The following is a 21575-nucleotide window of genomic DNA, read 5'->3' as shown; positions in this document are numbered from 1 at the left end:
CAAATTTAGTACTGATAATACTCTTAATTCCATTATTAAACAGTCAACATAGCACTACCCTGAAACTTTCTTAGGACCACAATGGAAATAAGTGTTTTACACTTTGGTGTAATATCCTTGGTTTTAGTTTCATGTATTTAATTCAACTGTACATTACCATATTGTCTGATTGGCTTCCATCCATCCATTATCCATAATCGCTTATCCTGTGCAGGGTCACGAGTAAGCTGGAGCCTATCCCAGCTGACTATGGGCGAGAGGCGGGGTACACCCTGGACAAGTCGCCAGATCATCACAGGGCTGACACACAGTAGTCTAGGACCTGGCTTAGACATGTATGCACATAATTTAGGAGAGGATAACTCAACTGTTATAGGCTAATTTGATCCCAAGGAATAATTTGGGATGTGTGCCAAAATCACTATCCTGGGCGAACAGCCTGAAAATTACCAATCCAAGATGGCCACCAGTATTATGGTATTATTGTCGTGTTACTCTTCATGTTCCTGACCCTGGTTTATATGACACATAGATAGTAATAATGTGATGTTAAAAGTTGTATTGTTGGCTGTTAAACATTTAGACTCTTGAGATATTGCTGCCTACTAAAGTAATAAGTTTTGTTTTGTATTTTTCACTTTAAGTTAACATTCCATTGATCATAATATTTTGATTGAAAATACAATTTCTTTATATTAATCAAATCCTTGCTTTCTTATACTCTCTTAAATTATGTGCATAGGTCTCCCAATTCCATGATTTCATGTTTGAGGTAGGGTTATTCTATTTTTCCTCATGTTTTCTGTGAAACTGCAATTTTGGCCAATTTTTGGTGTTGTTTTTGTACCTTGGCCTTGACCATAGCTTGTTCCCTTTTCCTTCAATCATGAAAATGATGTTACTAATGGATTCTCCATACTCAAAAACCCATAAAATGAGGTATTGCACATACTTCTGTGGTGAGTGGTTCAAAAATTGATATTTTCAATATGGCTACTGGCAGCCATCTTGGATTGGTAATTTCCAGCCTGTTCGCCCCGGATAGCGATTATGGCACACATCCCAAGTTGTTCCTTGGGTTCAAATTAGCCTATAACAGTAGAGATATCCTCTCCTAAATTATGTGCATATGGTGGTGCTTGAAAGTTTGTGAACCCTTTAGAATTTTCTATATTTCTGCATAAATATGACCTAAAACATCATCAGATTTTCACACAAGTCCTAAAAGTAGATAAAGAGAACCCAGTTAAACAAATAAAACAAAAATATTATACTTGGTCATTTATTTATTGAGGAAAATGATCCAATATTACATATCTGTGAGTGGCAAAAGTATGTGAACCTCTAGGATTAGCAGTTAATTTGAAGGTGAAATTAGAGTCAGGTGTTTTCAATCAATGGGATGACAATCAGGTGTGAGTGGGCATCCTGTTTTATTTAAAGAACAGGGATCTATCAAAGTCTGATCTTCACAACACATGTTTGTGGAAGTGTATCATGGCACGAACAAAGGAGATTTCGGAGGACCTCAGAAAAAAAGCATTGTTGATGCTCATCAGGCTGGAAAAGGTTACAAAACCATCTCTAAAGAGTTTGGACTCCACCAATCCACAGTCAGACAGATTGTGTACAAATGGAGGAAATTCAAGACCACTGTTACCCTCCCCAGGAGTGGTCGACCAACAAAGATCGCTCCAAGAGCAAGGTGTGTAATAGTCAGTGTGGTCACAACAGACCCCAGGGTAACTTCTAAGCAACTGAAGGCCTCTCTCACATTGGCTAATGTTCATGTTCATGAGTCCACCATCAGGAGAACACTGACCAACAATGGTGTGCATGGCAGGGTTGCAAGGAGAAAGCCACTGCTCTCCAAAAAGAACACTGTTGCTCATCTGCAGTTTGCTAAAGCTCACGTGGACAAGCCAGAAGGCTATTGGAAAAATGTTTTGTGGACAGATGAGACCAAAATAGACCTTTTTGGCTTAAATGAGAAGCATTGTTTGGAGAAAGGAAAGCATTGCATTCCAGCATAGGTACCTTATCCCATCTGTGAAACATGGTGGTGGTAGTATCATGGTTTGGGCCTGTTTTGCTGCATCTGGGCCAGGACGGTTTGCCATCATTGATGGAACAATGAATTCTGAATTATACCAGTGAATTCTAAAGGAAAATGGCAGGACATCTGTCCATGAACTGAATCTCAAGAGAAGGTGGGTCATGCAGCAAGATAACGACCTTAAGCACACAAGTTGTTCTACCAAAGAATGGTTAAAGAAGAATAAAGTTAATGTTTTGGAATGGCCAAGTCAAAGTCCTGACCTTAATCCAATCAAAATGTTGTGTAAGGACCTGAAGCGAGCAGTTCATGTGAGGAAACCCACCAACATCCCAGAGTTGAAGCTGTTCTGTACGGAGGAATGGGCTAAAATTCCTCCAAGCCGGTGTGCAGGACTGATCAACAGTTACCAGAAACATTTAGTTGCAGTTATTGCTGCACAAGGAGGTCACATCAGATACTGAAAGCAAAGGTTCACATACTTTTGCCACTCACAGATATGTAATATTGGATCATTTTCCTCAATAAATAAATGACCAAGTATAATATTTTTGTCTCATTTGTTTAACTGGGTTCTCTTTATCTACTTTTAGGACTTGTGTGAAAATCTGATGATGTTTTCGGTCATATTTATGCAGAAATATAGAAAATTCTAAAGGGTTCACAAACTTTCAATCACCACTGTACAGATCTAACCCAAGTCCTCTACGATAGAGACAAACAACCATTCACACCTACGGTCAATTTAGAGCCACCAGTTAGTCTAACCTGCATATCTTTGGACTGTGGGGGAAACCGGAGCATCCGGAGAAAACCCATGCAGACATGGGCAGAACATGCAAACTCCACACAGAAAGGCTCCTGTCAGCCACTTGGCTCGAACCCAGAACCTTCTTGCTATGAGGCAACAGTGCTAACCACTACACCACTCTGCTGTCCCCTACTTGCATGTAATATTACCTTAATAAATCTATCTATCTAATTATATATACACACCACATCCATAAAATTAGCTTTAAAAATTTATACTTGACCTTGTTATCCTTCATTCTGTTTGTTTTTCTCTTCAGTATCCATTTTCATAAAAGCCTTGCATCATTTCCATTCAGTGTGGTCTGTGCAGTGTTCCCCTGCTGTATGTTCTACTTCATGAAGAAATCTGACCCCTTTACGAAAGTGAAACTAATTCTCATTCATTGCACTGAATTTATAGCATTGTCATGATATTACTGTACATTCTTCGAAAATGTAAAGGTCTTTAGTTATCTCGCTGGAGGACTCCTTAAAGGTTGCATGCAAATTGTTTCCCTATCAGGCAAGGTTGGAGGGAGAATCTTTTAAGGAAGATAGGAAGACATATTTATCCAAAGAACATTTGAAGAAGTCTAGTCTCATCTCAACGGCATACTAGAGACAATATAAAACCAATATTCAGTTTAAAAATGTAGGCCCTGTCCTTTGAAATTTTCATTTCATCTCTTACTCTGCACCTACAGTACGTGACTTTCAAACAGAATGTCTCAACTCAGACACTTCCTGCTATGGATGCATGATGCAGTCCTCAAGACTCATCTCATCTCATCTCATTATCTCTAGCCGCTTTATCCTTCTACAGGGTCGCAGGCAAGCTGGAGCCTATCCCAGCTGACTACGGGCGAAAGGCGGGGTACACCCTGGACAAGTCGCCAGGTCATCACAGGGCTGACACATAGACACAGACAACCATTCACACCTACGGTCAATTTAAAGTCACCAGTTAACCTAACCTGCATGTCTTTGGACTGTGGGGGAAACCGGAGCACCCGGAGAAAACCCACGCGGACACGGGGAGAACATGCAAACTCCACACAGAAAGGCCCTCGCCGGCCCTGGGGCTCGAACCCAGGACCTTCTTGCTGTGAGGCGACAGCGCTAACCACTACACCACCGTGCCGCCCGTCCTCAAGACTGTTGAAAGTAATTTGATGTGACTTCATGCTGAGCATGACAAACACATTCTGACATATTATTTTTATTCACATCACCAGATCTAAGCAGTCTGCTGAACATAGTCATGCCAGCTTTTAGTTAATAAATCCCACCTTTCGATAAAGCCATCATAATCTGTTTGTGGCAAAATTTATATTATAATCAGATATCAGATGTGTGATCCTTCATTTGACCTTACTATATTCACCAGTAAAACTCACCCGATAATGTTGCAATGTAAAACATCAGAGCAAAAGTACAGCTTAAGGAGCTGACTCTGGACCCAAACAAACTCCATGCCGTAAATCGCCTTAAGGCTTGGTGCTATATGAGCATTGCAGGAGGTAGATAAACACACTGCAGCTTCTTTGCCAAAAGTCTTTCTTTCTGAGCCACAGTTTTCCATAATATGTCTAAACTAAAGCCTGTTGAATGGTTTCAGCCCCACAAATCAACAACAACTGACACAGACAAACTATTATGCCTGCTGTAAACTGAATTTGTGCTGAGGGGAGAAGGGGCTCTGAATAGGAGCTGCTGAGCCAGAAGGAAATAATGGGCTTGCACTACACCAGTATTGTTCTGATTCAGATCTGAGCTGGGGAGACATTAAGGCTACATCCACACGACACCGGCAACGAGATTTTATTAAAAAAATATCGCGTCCACATGGGCAACGGATCAGTAAAATATCAGGTATGTATGGCAACGCAACGCTTGCTGAAAACAATGCAATACACATGCCACACCTCTAGGGGCGCTGTAATACGGTCCCATCGGAGACACCAGAACAATAGAAGAAGTAGGCGCATGCGCATAAACCCCTTCTTCTACCTGGTGTGAAGCACTGTCAGGAACAAACACACAACAACAAGAAGAAGATGGCTGCGACTACGCGAGGAAGTCGTGCCTTCTGTGTGTACAAATTAGTTTTATTAGTGTGCATAGTTTTATATAACTTAATTTTCTTATTGTGTGTGAACATTTTGAAAAGCATTTTTATATAATTTAGATAACTTTTTATATTGTGTGTGAACATTTTGAAAAGCAGTCTTATCCAATAAAAAAAATTCAAGAAATGGTTCAGTTACTTGTTTATTTAAAAGAAAAGCTGTATACAAAAGTGAATGCAATGCAGTGGTTCATACAAAACAGTGAGAGTGCTGCTTGTTCTAGTCATGTGGTTGTGACGTCATCGTAAACAAATCCGTTCTACTCATCCAGGCGATTTCGCAACGGCGCCATTGCCAGATTTTTCCACTCTGGAACCCGTTCTCAAAAAATATCGTTGTGGGGCACCCAAAACGCCGGTGCCGTGTGGACACCAGGCCGAAACGATAAACAATTTTATCAGATTCACCTGAATCCGTTGCCGTGTGGACAGGGCCTTAACCTCCTAGGGCTTAGCGGTCACATGCGTGGACAGCACTTTATGGAAATTCGGAACAAGAATCCACATATGTGGACATACTTTTTCTCTAAAAGTACATCTCATCAAAAGATGATGCTTAGTTTTTATTCTAATCAGGTTCTAATAAGCCCAAATAGCAAAGAGAAATAAAAAAAAATGCATGTAAAAAAACAGCTTGGGCCTTAGGAGGTTAATGAGCTAAAATCTGCTGTGTAATTGTGTGCATTGTGGCCTTTTAGATGCCACAAGTGCAGCAGAGATCAGCTGATGCAGAAACGATGTTAGTGTAAATTGTCTGAATTGTAAAGAAGAAAAACAAACTTGATTTACGAACAGTGCATCTTTTAATTGTGTCTAAAATAAGTAAATTAGTGTTCTTTACCTGTTTTTCATATTTGCCTGAATAAATATGCAATTTGGAACATTTCTACTTAAAAGTGTAAAAAAGCACAGCGGCAAGGCAAAAAAAAAAAAAAAAAAAAAAAAAAAATATATATATATATATATATATATATATATATATATTTACAGTGCCTTGAAAAAGTATTCATAACCCTTGAACTTCTTCACATTTTTCCACCTTACAACCACAAACTTAAAAGTTTTTTATTGAGATTTTATGTGATAGACCAACACAGAGTAGCACATACCGGTAATTGTGAAGTGAAACGAAAATGATAAATGGTCTTCAAAATTTTAATCAAATAAAAATCTGAAAAATGTGGTGTGCATTAGTATTCAGCCCCCCTGCGCCAATACTTTGTAGAGCCACCTTTTGCTGCAATTACAGCTGCAAGTCTTTTGTGGTATGTCTCTACCAGCTTTGCACATCTAGACACTGACATTTTTGCCCATTCTTCTTTGCAAAATAGCTCAAGCTCAGCCAGATTGGATGGAGAGCGTCTGTGAACAGCAATTTTCAAGTCTTGCCACAGATGCTCAATGGGATTTAGGTCTGGACTTTGACTGGGCCATTCTAATACATGAATATTCTTTGATCTAAACCATTCCATGGCTGTATGTTTAGGGTCATTGTCTTGCTGGAAGGTGAATCTCCTTCCCAGTCTCAAGTCTTTTGCAGCCTCCAACAGGTTTTCTTCCAGGATTGCCCTGTATTTAGCTCCATCCATCTTCCCATCAACTCTGACTAGCTTCCCAGTCCCTGCTGAAGAAAAGCATCCCCATAGCATGATGCTGCCACCACCATGTTTCACAGTGGGGAGGGATGGTGTGTGCAGGGTGATGAGCAGTGTTAGTTTTCCGCCACACATAGCGCTTTGCATTTAGGCCAAAAAGTTCAACTTTGGTCTCATCTGACCAAAGCACCTTCTTCCACATGTTTGCTGTGTCCCCTACATGGCTTCTGGCAAACTGCAAATGGGACTTCTTATGCCTGTCTTTCAACAATGGCTTTCTTCTTGCCACTCTTCCAAAAAGGCCAGATTTGTGGAGTGTACGACTTATAGTTGTCCTGTGTACAGATTCTCCCACCTGAGCTGTGGATTTCTGCAGCTCCTCCAGAGTGATCATGGACCTCTTGGCTGCTTCTCTGACCAGTGCTTTCCTTGCTCGCTCTGTCAGTTTAGGTGGACGGCCATGTCTTGGTAGGTTTGCAGTTGTGCCATACTTTTTCCATTTTTGAATGACGGATTGAACAGTGCTTCTTGAGATGTTCAGAGCTTGAGATATTTTTTTTATAACCTAACCCTGCTTTAAACTTCTCCAGAACTTTATCCCTGACCTGTCTGGTGAGTTTTTTGGTCTTCATGATGATGTTTGTTCTTCAGTGTTCTCTAACAAACCACTGAGGCCTTCACAGAACAAGTGTATTTATGCTGAGAGTAAATTACACACAGTAGGACTCTATTAACTAATTAGATGACTTCTGAAGGCAATTGATTGCACTGGATTGTATTTAGAGGTATCAGAGTACAGGGGGTTGAATACTAATGCACACCACATTTTTAAGATTTTTATTTGTTTAAAATTTTGAAGACCATTTATCATTTTCGTTTCACTTCACAATTATGTGCTACTCTGTGTTGGTCTATCACATAAAATCTCAATAAAAAACTTTTAAGTTTGTGGTTGTAAGGTGGAAAAATGTGAAAAAGTTCAAGGGGTATGAATACTTTTTCAAGGCACTGTACATACATACATATATATATATATATATATATATATATATATATATATATATATATATATATAGTGTAACTTGTCAGGCATGAAATAACAGATTGTGTGTGGAAGAAAGCCAAATATTAAATTTGATAATTTCTGAGACTTAAAGACAAGAAAACTATTTACAAAAGTTTCATGAAATAATAAGAAAGCTTATCTAAATGAAAAAAAAAAAGATATTTAAGCAGTGCCTGAAAGCAGATCTCCTGATGAGTGCCTGAGCAAAAATATTTGCAAGCGCACAAAATCAACCTGAATAGAATTATAGAACATGAACCATCGAATCGTGTCGCGTCGTGTATTTCACATCAATAAATTGCTGCAATGTCTTGTAGCATTGAGACCAGTAATGACATACACATCACAGTTATGAATACATATTTAGTCCTTTCTTTGACACCGCATGCCGTGTGCCAGAAACAACACCATGACATTTATTATGGTGCAATTCTGCTGGGTGCCAGCATTGAACCAGCGCTTTCACTTTACATCATTACTATATACAGTGGTGCTTGAAAGTTTGTGAACCCTTTAGAATTTTCTATATTTCTGCATAAATATGACCTAAAACATCATCAGATTTTCACACAAGTCCTAAAAGTAGATAAAGAGAACCCATTTAAACAAATGAGACAAAAATATTATACTTGGTCATTTATTTATTGAGGAAAATGACCCAAAATGACATATCTGTGAGTGGCAAAAGTATGTGAACCTTTGCTTTCGGTATCTGGTGTGACCCCCTTGTGCAGCAATAACTGCAACTAAATGTTTGCGGTAACTGTTGATCAGTCCTGCACACCGGCTTGGAGGAATTTTAGCCCGTTCCTCCGTACAGAACAGCTTCAACTCTGGGATGTTGGTGGGTTTCCTCACATGAACTGCTCGCTTCAGGTCCTTCCACAACATTTCCATTGGATTAAGGTCAGGACTTTGACTTGGCCATTCCAAAACATTAACTTTATTCTTCTTTAACCATTCTTTGGTAGAACGGCTTGTGTGCTTAGGGTCGTTGTGTTGCTGCATGATCCACCTTCTCTTGAGATTCAGTTCATGGACAGATGTCCTGACATTTTCCTTTAGAATTCGCTGGTATAATTCAGAATTCATTGTTCCATCAATGATGGCAAGCCGTCCTGGCCCAGATGCAGCAAAACAGGCCCAAACCATGATACTACCACCACCATGTTTCACAGATGGGATAAGGTTCTTATGCTGGAATGCAGTGTTTTCCTTTTTCCAAATATAACGCTTCTCATTTAAACCAAAAAGTTCTATTTTGGTCTCATCTGTCCACAAAACATTTTTTCCAATAGCCTTCTAGCTTGTCCACGTGATCTTTAGCAAACTGCAGACGAGCAGCAATGTTCTTTGTGGAGAGCAGTGGCTTTCTCCTTGCAACCCTGCCATGCACACCATTGTTGTTCGGTGTTCTCCTGATGGCGGACTCATGAACATGAACATTAGCCAATGTGAGAGAGGCCTTCAGTTGCTTAGAAGTTACCCTGGGGTCCTTTGTGACCTTGCCGACTATTACACGCCTTGCTCTTGGAGTGATCTTTGTTGGTCAACAACTCCTGGGGAGGGTAACAATGGTCTTGAATTTCCTCCATTTGTACACAATCTGTCTGACTGTGGATTGGTGGAGTCCAAACTCTTTAGAGATGGTTTTGTAACCTTTTCCAGTCTGATGAGCATCAGCAACGCTTTTTCTGAGGTCCTCCGAAATCTCCTTTGTTCATGCCATGATACACTTCCACAAACATGTGTTGTGAAGCTCAGACTTTGATAGATCCCTGTTCTTTAAATAAAACAGGGTGCCCACTCACACCTGATTGTCATCCCATTGATTGAAAACACCTGACTCTAATTTCACCTTCAAATTAACTGCTAATCCTAGAGGTTCACATACTTTTACCACTCACAGATATGTAATATTGGATCATTTTCCTCAATAAATAAATGAGCAAGTATAATATTTTTGTCTCATTTGTTTAACTGGGTTCTCTTTATCTGCTTTTAGGATTTGTGTGAAAATCTGATGATGTTTTAGGTCATATTTATGCAGAAATATAGAAAATTCTAAAGGGTTCACAAACTTTCAAGCACCACTGTAGTTATGATAGAATAGCAAACCGGGCGGCACGGTGGTGTAGTGGTTAGCGCTGTCGCCTCACAGCAAGAAGGTCCTGGGTTCGAGCCCTGTGGCCGGCAAGGGCCTTTCTGTGTGGAGTTTGCATGTTCTCCCCGTGTCCGCGTGGGTTTCCTCCGGGTGCTCCGGTTTCCCCCACAGTCCAAAGACATGCAGGTTAGGTTAACTGGTGACTCTAAATTGACCGTAGGTGTGAATGTGAGTGTGAATGGTTGTCTGTGTCTATGTGTCAGCCTTGTGATGACCTGGCGACTTGTCCAGGGTGTACCCCGCCTTTCGCCCGTAGTCAGCTGGGATAGGCTCCAGCTCGCCTGCAACCCTGTAGAACAGGATAAAGTGGCTAGAGATAATGAGATGAGATGAGAATAGCAAACCTGATATGTCAAACAGTTTTCTGGTACATCTTTTACATCCACACATGTTGGAGCTTGGAGCGCACAGCTGCAAATTGCAAAGTGCAAGCACACCATTAGGACTAATTACCATGCACCTGTTCCTGATCAGAGTGCAATCACATATAAGAGCATACATATAATGACTCTCAGTAACACACAGACTTTGCGAAAGCCTTGTATTTTGTATTGCTTTTCTGGTTTTGACCCTGTTTGTGTTTTTGGACTGTGAGTATTGTATTACCTCTGATATCCTGTCTGTGCCTCACTCGACCACTGCCTGGTTTTCGACTCTGCCTTTGTCTATGATTTGGACCTACTTGCTAGCATGCTTTTCAGTCAAACTCTTCCTGCGATTACATTTGTCTACCACCCTTAAATGACAAAAACTATCAATTGTCCAACAAGTTAGTAGACTAATAAGACTGTTCGAAGTAGTTTTATGTGAAACTGTCGCAAATATTTTCCATAAAATCTCATCTCATCTCATTATCTCTAGCCGCTTTATCCTGTTCTACAGGGTCACAGGCAAGCTGGAGCTTATCCCAGCTGACTACAGGCGAAAGGCAGGGTACACCCTGGACAAGTCGCCAGGTCATCACAGGGCTGACACATAGACACAGACAACCATTCACACTCACACCTAAAGTCAATTTAGAGTCACCAGTTAACCTAACCTGCGTGTCTTTGGACTGTGGGGGAAACCGGAGCACCCGGAGGAAACCCACGCGGACACGGGGAGAACATGCAAACTCCACACAGAAAGGCCCTCGCCGGCCACGGGGCTCGAACCCAGGACCTTCTTGCTGTGAGGCGACAGCGCTAACCACTACACCACCGTGCCGCCATTTTCCATAAAATGTCTAAGTAAATAATTCCAGGTTATTTTTTAAAAAGCAAATTAAAAATAAGCTCTGGATAAAAACCCCCCAAACATCTATCTTATGTAAATAAAGATACAAATTTCGTTGCCTGGTGGTCAAGCGTTTGAGATACATTGCCTTGCATGTACAGTCAGGTTTCCTGTAGTGATATATGTTTGTCGTTCATACCGTACATACATTCTTTCGTATGGTCAAAGCCATCAAAAGTCAGCTCGATGCATTATCATATTTTTTGATGTAAGGGGCTCTGCTCCGCACAGGCTTTACTCCAGTACATTCGCCAAAAGAATACAGATTTTGTGTTCCTTAAAACTAAAGCATTTTTGATATGCCTCTCCACCATTCATCACCATTTTACTTAACATGCTATTACGTATAGGTGAGGCAAATTAAACCTACTCATATCCAATTGAGATTGTTCTATAATACACAACATGATCACTGAGTGTACATGCACATAGTAAGTGATCACTTACCATGGTGATCCCGGCACTGGGGTGGATGCAACTGGCCTTTTATCTTTGGGAGAGCTGTCAATATCCATGTTAATCTTAAACTGTTCATCCTACACACACACACACACACACACACACAGACTCAGCATTATTATTTTTAATTTTTTTCCCAGTATAAATAATCAAATAACCCTGTTTTATTTCAAATTGTTTTCAAATTTATTGTGTGAATAATTAAAAAAAAATCATGGTGACCATCAAATTACTCTTCAAATCCACTTTAACCACAATAGACCTTAAATTTAGCACAACAAGACAGCAAGCCAACACTAAGTACCCCAACAGCCACCTCACCATCTTGAAAAGGTCTTATCCCCAATTAATGTTTATCCGCTGTGCACTCTTAGACCACTGATTAAGCAGACATGGAGTTCAATTAACTTGCCTACACAAGGGTTAGGAGGCTAATCCTAAAATGTGGAGTAGATATTACTGTGTGACAAATGATTTAGACATGTTCAGCTCTCGACAACGGACAGACAGCAGTCAATTACTGAAACCCTGGCTGACCAAATGACACTACTAATTCTCCACGCTGGAGGCTGCTGAACGGCAATGCATCTGGCAAAATGAATTGGTGTTGTGAGAAAATTGAGCTAATTACAATGTCTGGAAAGGCCAATAAGGGGCATTGTGTACAATGTTGAAAGTAACAGACCATTTATACAAACTGGCACCAGCTATTTGACTGAACAACTATACACTGCTAAAAAATACGATTAAATTTCATGAAATATAGTGGCAGTGGAGTTGTAAATATATTTACATTAAAGTGTAATACATTTCTGTATGTTTCCAGTCATACGTATACTTTAAATGTAAAATAAAATCAACCGCATTCCCAGTTGTTCATTTGGCTGACACTTTTATCCACTGCCACTTACAATTGAGACAGAAAGCAACTTCACAGTAGAGGATAATGGTTCTCGTTAAAGCAACCAGCCATGGTACTGCTGGGATTTAAACTCATGACCTTCTGAGTTGTAGCTTCACACCTTAACCACTGAGCTTCCACTTCCCTCAAATAGCATACTAGTACACTGATTCAACTACCTCTACTGTTGAATTAACTCACACACAAGGACAAATTTCAGTGCTTTACTAAACCAAAAACTTTAATAGCATATAAACTTATCAGAGAGGGCTTGTGTTTGTTGAAAATAGTTGATAAAATAAAAGGCACAAAAAGTATTGATTAATTTTCAAATGTCGATTAAAAAGGGATCTTTACCATGTTTATAATGTTACATGTCCCATTCATTCCCACTCAATCATCACATTTCCTGATATTTTACTGTAAACTAAAGGGCTGTTCTAATTCACCAATCCTTTATAGTACAGTCCTGTAAAATAGTAAAACATATTATTTTGGGAGTTCATGGAAAAGGGCATGACAGCATCAGTGCAACACTCAAAAGAACAAGAAGTGTTTCACTCAGTGCGTTTACATGCACATAGAGAAAATCGAATTTCTGCCGTTGCTCGACTGAAATTGAAGTTCTAAATGCCATGGAAACGCCTTAGCTAGGCTGAAATTGAACTGAACTTGATTTCTTGTAATCGAGCTACACGACCTAGATTATGCGATTTTTGCCGAGCTACTTAGTGCATGTAAACCCTATCGAGCTACATAGTCGAGCTACTTACTTCAGCACTGCCCCTTCCGGAAGTGACGAGTGACAAGACCACAAGTGGGAAACACGACAGCCTCGGTCGGCATGACAACAGTAGTAGTGAGCAGCAGAAGAGGTCAGGAGGAACAAACGAAGAAGAGAAAATGGCGAGCAGAAACGTGCACTTCTGGAGCAATGAGGAGACAGAGTTCATGCTCATTCAGCTTAAGGAGTTGAATATATTAAAATTCATGGACGGGAGAAAAACGCGCAACGGAGAACACGGAACTGATAACTTTGTTTATACTCTTGAATAGCTCTTCTTCATGACGACAACCGGAAGTGTACCAACACGATGGGGTGTGTAGCGCCACCTGTGGCTCGGGTGCACAATGTACCTCACACAATAGCTCGATTTCCTTGTGTGCATGTAGGATTGGATTTCTCTGGCACCCCTGCTGGGACCCTTTGCTCGATTACCGACAGCAGCTCGATTTGGATGTGCATGTAAATGTACTGACTGAGGACTGTACAGGTAGGAGACAAGCGCTGTGTCTGGAACCACTCACTGTTCACTATAGAGTGGACTATATAGTGAGTTCGCCATTTTGTAATGCTGTCCGAATGTATTGAGGTATTTCACCTGACGTCACAGGGTCACGTGACGTCCCGGTGTCCGCCATTTTGGACGGCAAGCTAGCTAATGTCAACAACAGTAGCTGGTATGTTACTGTAGCAGTGTTTACATTCAGTCATTTGGATGACTGTTAAAACCTTTCAGTCTCAAGTTTTTCCTTTACTGGATTTACTAGTTTACTGAGCCAGCCAACCCCGGAGCGCTAGCTAGCTAGCGCCAGCCAGCCCCGGAGCGCTAGCTTGCTAGCGCCAGCCAGCCCCGGAGCGCTAGCTAGCCAGCCAGCCAGCCCCGGAGCGCTAGCTAGCCAGCCAGCCAGCCCCGGAGCGCTAGCTAGCTAGCCAGCCAGCCCCGGAGCACTAGCTAGCTAGCGCCAGCCAGCCAGCCAGCCCCGGAGCGCTAGCTAGCTAGCTAGCGCCAGCCAGCCAGCCAGCCAGCCCCGGAGCGCTAGCTAGCTAGCGCCAGCCAGCCAGCCAGCCAGCCAGCCCCGGAGCGCTAGCTAGCTAGCGCCAGCCAGCCCCGGAGCGCTAGCTAGCTAGTGCCAGCCAGCCAGCCCCGGAGTGCTAGCTAGCTAGCGCCAGCCAGCCAGCCCCAGAGCGCGCTCAGTAAACTAGTAAATACAGTAAAGGAAAAACTTATAACGGGCCATGTCTCAACAGACTAAGAAGTTATTTCAATGACATTTAATAACATTTTGTTTATCCTGAGGACCGAATGAAAATGTGAACAAATCTTAGCTGTCAGTGAACAATCCTGGTGGAAGCAGGTAAACGTCGTTCTCTAACCCTGCTAACCTCAATTTTTGCAAATACCTCTCCCTCTGCTCGCCCTGTAAATGCCCTACGTCGCTGGATAGTGAAGGTGTTTTCTGCATCTCGCTCCTTTTTCTTTTATGTTTTTCATTTGTCGCCTTCCTCGCATTCAAACTGATTCGAGCTGTGCCGTCCAAAATGGCAGCGTCACATGACTTGGTCACGTGAGTGAAATACCTCAATAGTGAGAATTATTACACCCTATATAGCCGACTCATAGTATCCCACAATGCATCATGAAAAGTAGTGTACAACCGATGGTCACTTACCAAGCAATATATACACCATCATGCACTGCGGTTGCGCATTTTCACAGAGCTGTAAAAGCTGTTTCATAAGGACTGTTAAGTATTTTAGATTGAGTATCGCAGTAGTTTGTTTTTCCTTATGACAACGGGCATGATACAAATCTATAAGTTGTGGTGCAAAAATGGTAATAATATTGTAGTGTGTTGGGGTGAATGGACGGAGGAAGAAACACATTATAAACGGACATTCAAGTACAATTAAAAATAGCAAGAGAATAGAAAATAAGCTGAAATAGAATAAGACATAAAATACAAGAATAAAAGTTAGCATGCAGAGCGAGGAATTAATCAAAAGCCTCGAATTTGATTTAATAAAAGGCAGCGGCGAAGAAGAAAGAAAGTATTCTGCTTTGATTTAAAAGAACTGAAAGATGCAGCAGACACGCAGTACTTTGTATTTATTAATGTAGGGAATACGCTCAGTATAATATGGATTTATCACAAAAATACATGCATGTGTTTATTATTTTGAAAACACACCAGCTGACTGATCTGGCACGTTTTAAGTGCGTGACAGTAATGATGTAAATAACGGCACGGCGGAGTAGTATCTGAAAGTGTTTTTTTTTTTTTTTCATTTTACCAATGAGCTCACTATATAGTCCTCTATATAGAATTCCCTAGATAGTGAGTAGGGAGTAGTGAATGAGTGAGTGATTTTGGACACAGCTAAGGTAATTTTTTTCAAGGTCAGCGTGATATTCACACCTGTAATATTCACGTGTCAATTCGTGCCTAACTTTGAGTCTGTGAATATTCAAGTCTGTTGTCTAAAACAATGAGCACAACTACTGAGCATGTGTAAAGCCTCTGGGAGGCAGAGATGTTATTATTCTCACTTTCCTCTGATTTACTTCGCAAAAGTCTTTGGCCTGCATGCTTGCATATACAGTATGGGATATATTTGCATATATATATATTTTTCTCTTTCAATTCCAGTATTTGTTGACCGAGTATTCAAGGTTTTGTGTCGTTAATTTCGATTGCTGTTAACATTCTTGTATTGGTATATTGTGTATTTGTATTTTGTAGAAGATAGAGTAATTGCACTGGTATATCCCTGCACTGTTCACTTTTTTGCACTACTGCCATGGTACACATTTTCTTTTACCATCGCGTCCTACTGCACCATTTCCACGGTGCATGCTGCCTAGAATCTGTAATCATCTCACAGTTGTCTTCTGTGAGTGTGTTTTTGGCTTTTGCACCTGTGTGTGCAATATAAGCTACTGAATGCCTTAATTTCCTTCAGGAGGGAAGGAGGGAGGAAGGAAGTATCTATCTATCTATCTATCTATCTATCTATCTATCTATCTATCTATCTATCTATGTATCTATCTATCTATCTATCTATCTATCTATCTATCTATCTATCTATCTATCTATCTATCTATCATTATAAAAAAGCACTCTACTACTAAAGCATACACTAATGAACCTAGAACCATGAGGCTCTTGTCGCTTATAATCAAATTTTTAGATTGCACTCAGCCAACGTAAGATCATTCTATTCTTTAAGTTCACAAGTCATCTGAAAGAGATGAGCATCTCTCTCCAGTCTATATAAAATACTACCTTTACAACTAAAACTTTTCAATAAACCTGCCCAACATGCAAGGAGAGTCTCCTTTTCTTTCAGCACATACATGTGATTAATGAAGTCATCTTAATTGGATGCTACATTTCAGCCCCTCTAATAATTCACTTTGATTTTCTTTTATGAGCAGTTAGATTCAATTCATGCCAAACCCCAGATATGGAAATTAAATGAACTGCACAGTTGTGCCAATTTAGAGGTTGGTAGTGGTTACACTGATATAATGATCAGAAAGAACTAATGAGGGAGAAAGTGAATGATGATCACAAACCTCAGCTTTGTCCTCTGGTGCTGAATTGGAGTGCAGCACCAGTGCTCCTGTGCAGGATGGCTCCCTCACTTCCAATTTCTTTTCTAAAGGGAAATAAGCAGATGTTAAACCTTTACTTCTTCTTGTTTTTTTTTTCAGTTTAAATTCTCATCAGTCTTTGGCGTTCACTGTGCAGTCAGCAACGAGCTTGTTGTTAAACCACACTTCAGTCTACAAGAATGACAGTGTAATTTAAAGTGGTGTTAAGTAGGCTAATTAAAGTACTTTAAGCATGCAGTTGGTCCACCAATCAAATCTTCATTTATAAGAAATCTAGACAAGGCATGTACAGAATGAAAATGGTAAAAAAAAAAAGTCTTTGGACATAAGTGTGTGTGTGTGTGTGTGTGTGTGTGTGTGTGTGTGTGTGTATGCACTATAGAAAATCAAAGCGATGACTTGATTGGCCAGTAATTCATAAGCCATCTGGATGGAGAAAACTAAATGATCTCGAAAGTCTTTTGTGTAGCACAAAGGTTTGTTTTTTTTAAAGAAGTTTTTTAAAAACTTAACCCTTAGAGCCATAGACTAGTTTTCACTGATTTTAGTATCTTCATTTCTAGGCTTGGGTGGCATGGTGGTTAGCACTGTTGCCTCACAGCAAGAATGTTCTGGGTTCGAGCCCAGTGGCTGACAGGTGCCTTTCTGTGTGGAGTTTGCACGTTCTGTCTGTGTGCTCCGGTTTCCATGCAGGTTAGACTAATTGGTGGCTCTAAATCGATCGTGAGTGTGAATGGTTGTTTGTCTCTATGTGTCAGCTCTGCGGTGATCTAGCGACTTGTCCAGGGTGTACCCCGCCTCTCGCCCATAGTCAGCTGGGATAGGCTTCAGCTTGCCTGTGACCCTGAATAGGATAAGCGGTTATGGAGAATGGATGGATTTCTAGGTTTCCTACTTTGTACCTCCCAAATAAATAAACACTCTGTAATCCTATGTTTCACCTTAAGCTACTCAGAGATAATATGCTTAAATAGATTATTAACATATTTATAATATACTTTCATGAGTAATACACAATTTTATTTTATTCTATTGTTTATTTTTGCGTATTTTTCTTTTTTCCAGTAAACATAGAGTGCCTAGAGTCTGGAAAATGCAAAACCTGGATGTTGGGACATTCTATGGTTTATTAATGAGAAACTATTTAAACATAATTTTTCTTAATTATCTTCCCCTAATTGTATTGCATTGCTGTAGGACTGTTGCATTAAGTGAATAATCAATAAGCCATAGCTTGTTCAGGGTCAATAACACTATGCTATTTTATATAATTTAGATGGAAATATGGGTTTTCATTCGAAACTGGATGTTAAATAGGTATCATTTAGTCTTTTCTGTTGTTGTTTTTTTCCCTTTGGTTGTTGTGTTTGTCTTTTGTTTATGGCTAGTGATGATGAATTACACTCCCCATCAGCCCCAGCAAATTACAGGACCCTGGCACAGGTTACTACAATAATCAGAAAGGGCTATGATAAAAAAAAAAAAAAAGCTGCTGCATGTACGTAAGATAACTTTCAAAGATATGTTACCTGAATCACAAGCCACCTGAAAACATATAACTTCCAATACCAATGATCGGTAATCATTTATTTCTTAGAGTTATACTGTCTGTGTTGTTTTGAAATTGAGAAGAGAGGACGTATGTTTGGGCGGCACGGTGGTGTAGTGGTTAGCGCTGTCACCTCACAGCAAGAAGGTCCTGGGTTCGAGCCCCGGGGCCGGCGAGGGCCTTTCTGTGTGGAGTTTGCATGTTCTCCCCGTGTCCGCGTGGGTTTCCTCCGGGTGCTCCGGTTTCCCCCACAGTCCAAAGACATGCAGGTTAGGTTAACTGGTGACTCTAAATTGACCGTAGGTGTGAATGTGAGTGTGAATGGTTGTCTGTGTCTATGTGTCAGCCCTGTGATGACCTGGCGACTTGTCCAGGGTGTACCCCGCCTTTCGCCCGTAGTCAGCTGGGATAGGCTCCAGCTTGCCTGCGACCCTGTAGAAGGATAAAGCGGCTAGAGATAATGAGATGAGATGAGGACGTATGTTTGGCTTGTAAAGGGTTAATCAGTATCTGAGACTTCAGGTAAAGCCACTGTTGGACTTGTTCTTATTTTATTTATCAAAGAATTCTCCAACAGAATATACTTCTGTCTCTGTCTACTATCCGGGGACTTTTCATTACAACTTGGGGAAACTTGTCAAATCCATGGACACATGAGAAAGTATAGATGTCTCTGGCATTTAATCTTACACTTTAGGGTGTGAAGACATTTGAACCTCTGTAACCTCTGTTTATTGATGTGAAGCAATTCAGCACAGTGCCACTGCCGGAGCTCATTCTACAGCTTCTGGGGTTTATTACTGTTGTGTTTTCGTTGACATTTGGTCATTGTTCTGACTGCAAAGCACACCAAGGTTCGCTTCAGGAGGCAATAGGTTTTCCATGTTTAAATCATTGCATTCAGAAGCTTCTGACTCCACTGAGACCTTTTTAAGAAGCCCCTTTGTTAAGTGTGCTGTGTGAACACGTAATAAATGCCAATCCATTTGACTCAGGACTCGAGACATTGGTTTGGCTTTACATTATATTGTACTATAAGTGAATTAAAGTGAAAAAGGTCTTGGTGTAACAATAAAACTTGGAGCACTGCAAATAAAATGCTATTTGTTTCTGCTTCAGCATGATAACATTCTACCAGAAAATCAATAAGACCACAAAAATTCATGTAGAACAGTAAGTGGGTATTCCAGAACACTGATAAGTGTACAAACTGTTTAAACAACTATCTATTACATGGCAGCAAATCAATACAATGACAGTGGCATTTGAATTTTACTGAATTGTATTGAATTTCACAATCGAACATCGCTACAGTGACCCAGATGTATAGATTCCTCCTCTAGAACATCTGAAGGATCCGCCCTTTTCTCACCACCTACTCTACTCAGCTCCTGGTCCAAGTGCTGATCCTCTCCTGCTTGGACTGCTGCAACACTCTCCTTGCTGGCCTTCCAGCTTCTGCCATCAGACCCCTGCAGCTCATCTGGAACGCTGCAGCTCGCCTGGTCTACAACCTCCCTCGTTCTTCCCATGTCACTACTTTGTTTGCCGCCCTGCACTGGCTACCTATCGCAGCTTGCATCAAATTTAAGACATTGGTACGAGCTTATCAGGATCTTAAGGGGTTTGGGCCAGCATACCTCCAGAGTCTGACCCACTCCTACATGCCAGCCAGATCCCAACACTCCACTACTACTGCTCACCTGGCCCCTCCTCCTCTCCGCTCCTGCCCAGCCTGCTCAAGACTGCTATATGTCCTGACTCCCCATTGGTGGAATGACCTTTCCATTGAGGTCAGAACTACCGACTCCCTGACCACCTTCAAGCGCGGACTGAAGACTCACCTCTTCAGCCTGCACCCCTCCCCTGCTTCCCTGACCACTGTGTAACTGTGGTTTGGTCTAGATCAACCCAGGCTGTGTACTGTCTAGCCTGGGGTTAGCCATTTTGAGTTATATATTTACTTGTACTTTATATGGTTGGTTTGATTCCTTGGCTGTTTGAGTATTGGTATAGGTACTCCAACAGAATAGTACACTAGGTATTGCTGCCACTTGTTCAGTTGGCACTAGAACTTTCTTGTCTAGAAGTTCAGCACTTCTTATACCTGACTTTTGCACTCATTGTACGTTGCTCTGGATAACAGCGTCTGCTAAATGCCATGAAATGTAATGTACCAATTGGCATGATTCCATACTTATAAGTGGTAACGAAGTCAAAGTTATACTTAGAGGAAAGGTAATTGTTACTACTTTTTATGGATTTTTCTTATGTGAAATTTTGTTTCAAGAAGTCATCTTAACTTGTAGGCTATTAGGCAAAAATAAATAAATAAATAAATAAATATTATATAAAACAGGCGGCACGGTGGTGTAGTGTTTAGCACTGTCGCCTCACAGCAAGAAGGCCCTGGGTTCGAGCCCAGCAGCCGGTGAAGGCCTTTCTGTATGGAGTTTGCATGTTCTCCCCATGTCTGCGTGAGGTTGCTCCGGTTTCCCCCACAGTCCAAAGACATGCAGGTTAGGCTAATTGGTGGCTCTGAATTGACCGTAGGTGTGAATGTGAATGGTTGTTTGTCTCTATGTGTCAGCCCTGCGATAACCAGGCGACTTGTCCAGGGTGTACCCCGCCTCTCGCCCATAGTGAGCTGGAATAGGCTCCAGCTTGCCTGCGACCCTGTAGAACAGGATAAGCAGCTACAGATAATGGATGGATGGATGGATGGAATATTAAAACAATACTTTTAAAAAAAAAATCTGATGTCCTTTGTTTATCCATCCATCCACATGTCTATCAAAACATTTTTTCTTGCTTTAATTACAAGAAGGAACTTTTAGAAAGTTTTTGCCCCCTCATTTGTCCCAAAACTCTACTATTTCCAGAACTTTCATTTATCATTCACCAAATCACTCACATCACAAGTTCTGTCTAACTCAGCATGCAATCTTCTGCTCAGCTCTAACGAAAGGAATCCTCGATCTGATTGACAACAAACGCGGCTCAACTCTGTGGCATCCAACAGGATCATGATTTTGTCTGATGATGCAACTCTGAGCCAAATGTGGTAGTAAGAGCAAATCATAGCAGAACGTTGTGTAATTTGTAGGTTTGGAAAGCTTTTTGGAATTGAAAACCTAGTTTTCTTCACCTTGACAGATGTGTTTTGAACCATCATATATCATCATGGAGT

At 40.9% G+C, this 21575-nt stretch overlaps 1 protein-coding gene across 1 annotated transcript in view; it reads right to left on the bottom strand.

Annotated features, from left to right (window-relative positions):
- tcerg1l (transcription elongation regulator 1 like) overlaps window positions 1-21575 on the bottom strand; it is a 267113-nt gene that overhangs the window by 7775 nt on the left and 237763 nt on the right. The window contains exons 6-7 of the mRNA XM_060940254.1: window positions 16798-16880; window positions 11524-11612 (exon numbers count right to left, since the gene is read on the bottom strand). Coding sequence (XP_060796237.1) covers window positions 11524-11612; window positions 16798-16880 — 172 coding nt within the window. The remainder of the gene's footprint in view (window positions 1-11523; window positions 11613-16797; window positions 16881-21575) is intronic.

The sequence above is a fragment of the Neoarius graeffei genome, chromosome 14 (genome assembly GCF_027579695.1).
Source record: "Neoarius graeffei isolate fNeoGra1 chromosome 14, fNeoGra1.pri, whole genome shotgun sequence".
Taxonomy (NCBI): Eukaryota; Metazoa; Chordata; class Actinopteri; order Siluriformes; family Ariidae; genus Neoarius; species Neoarius graeffei.
The sequence above is the reverse complement of the archived record's forward strand: the minus strand, read 5'-3'. Positions and strand labels throughout refer to the sequence as shown.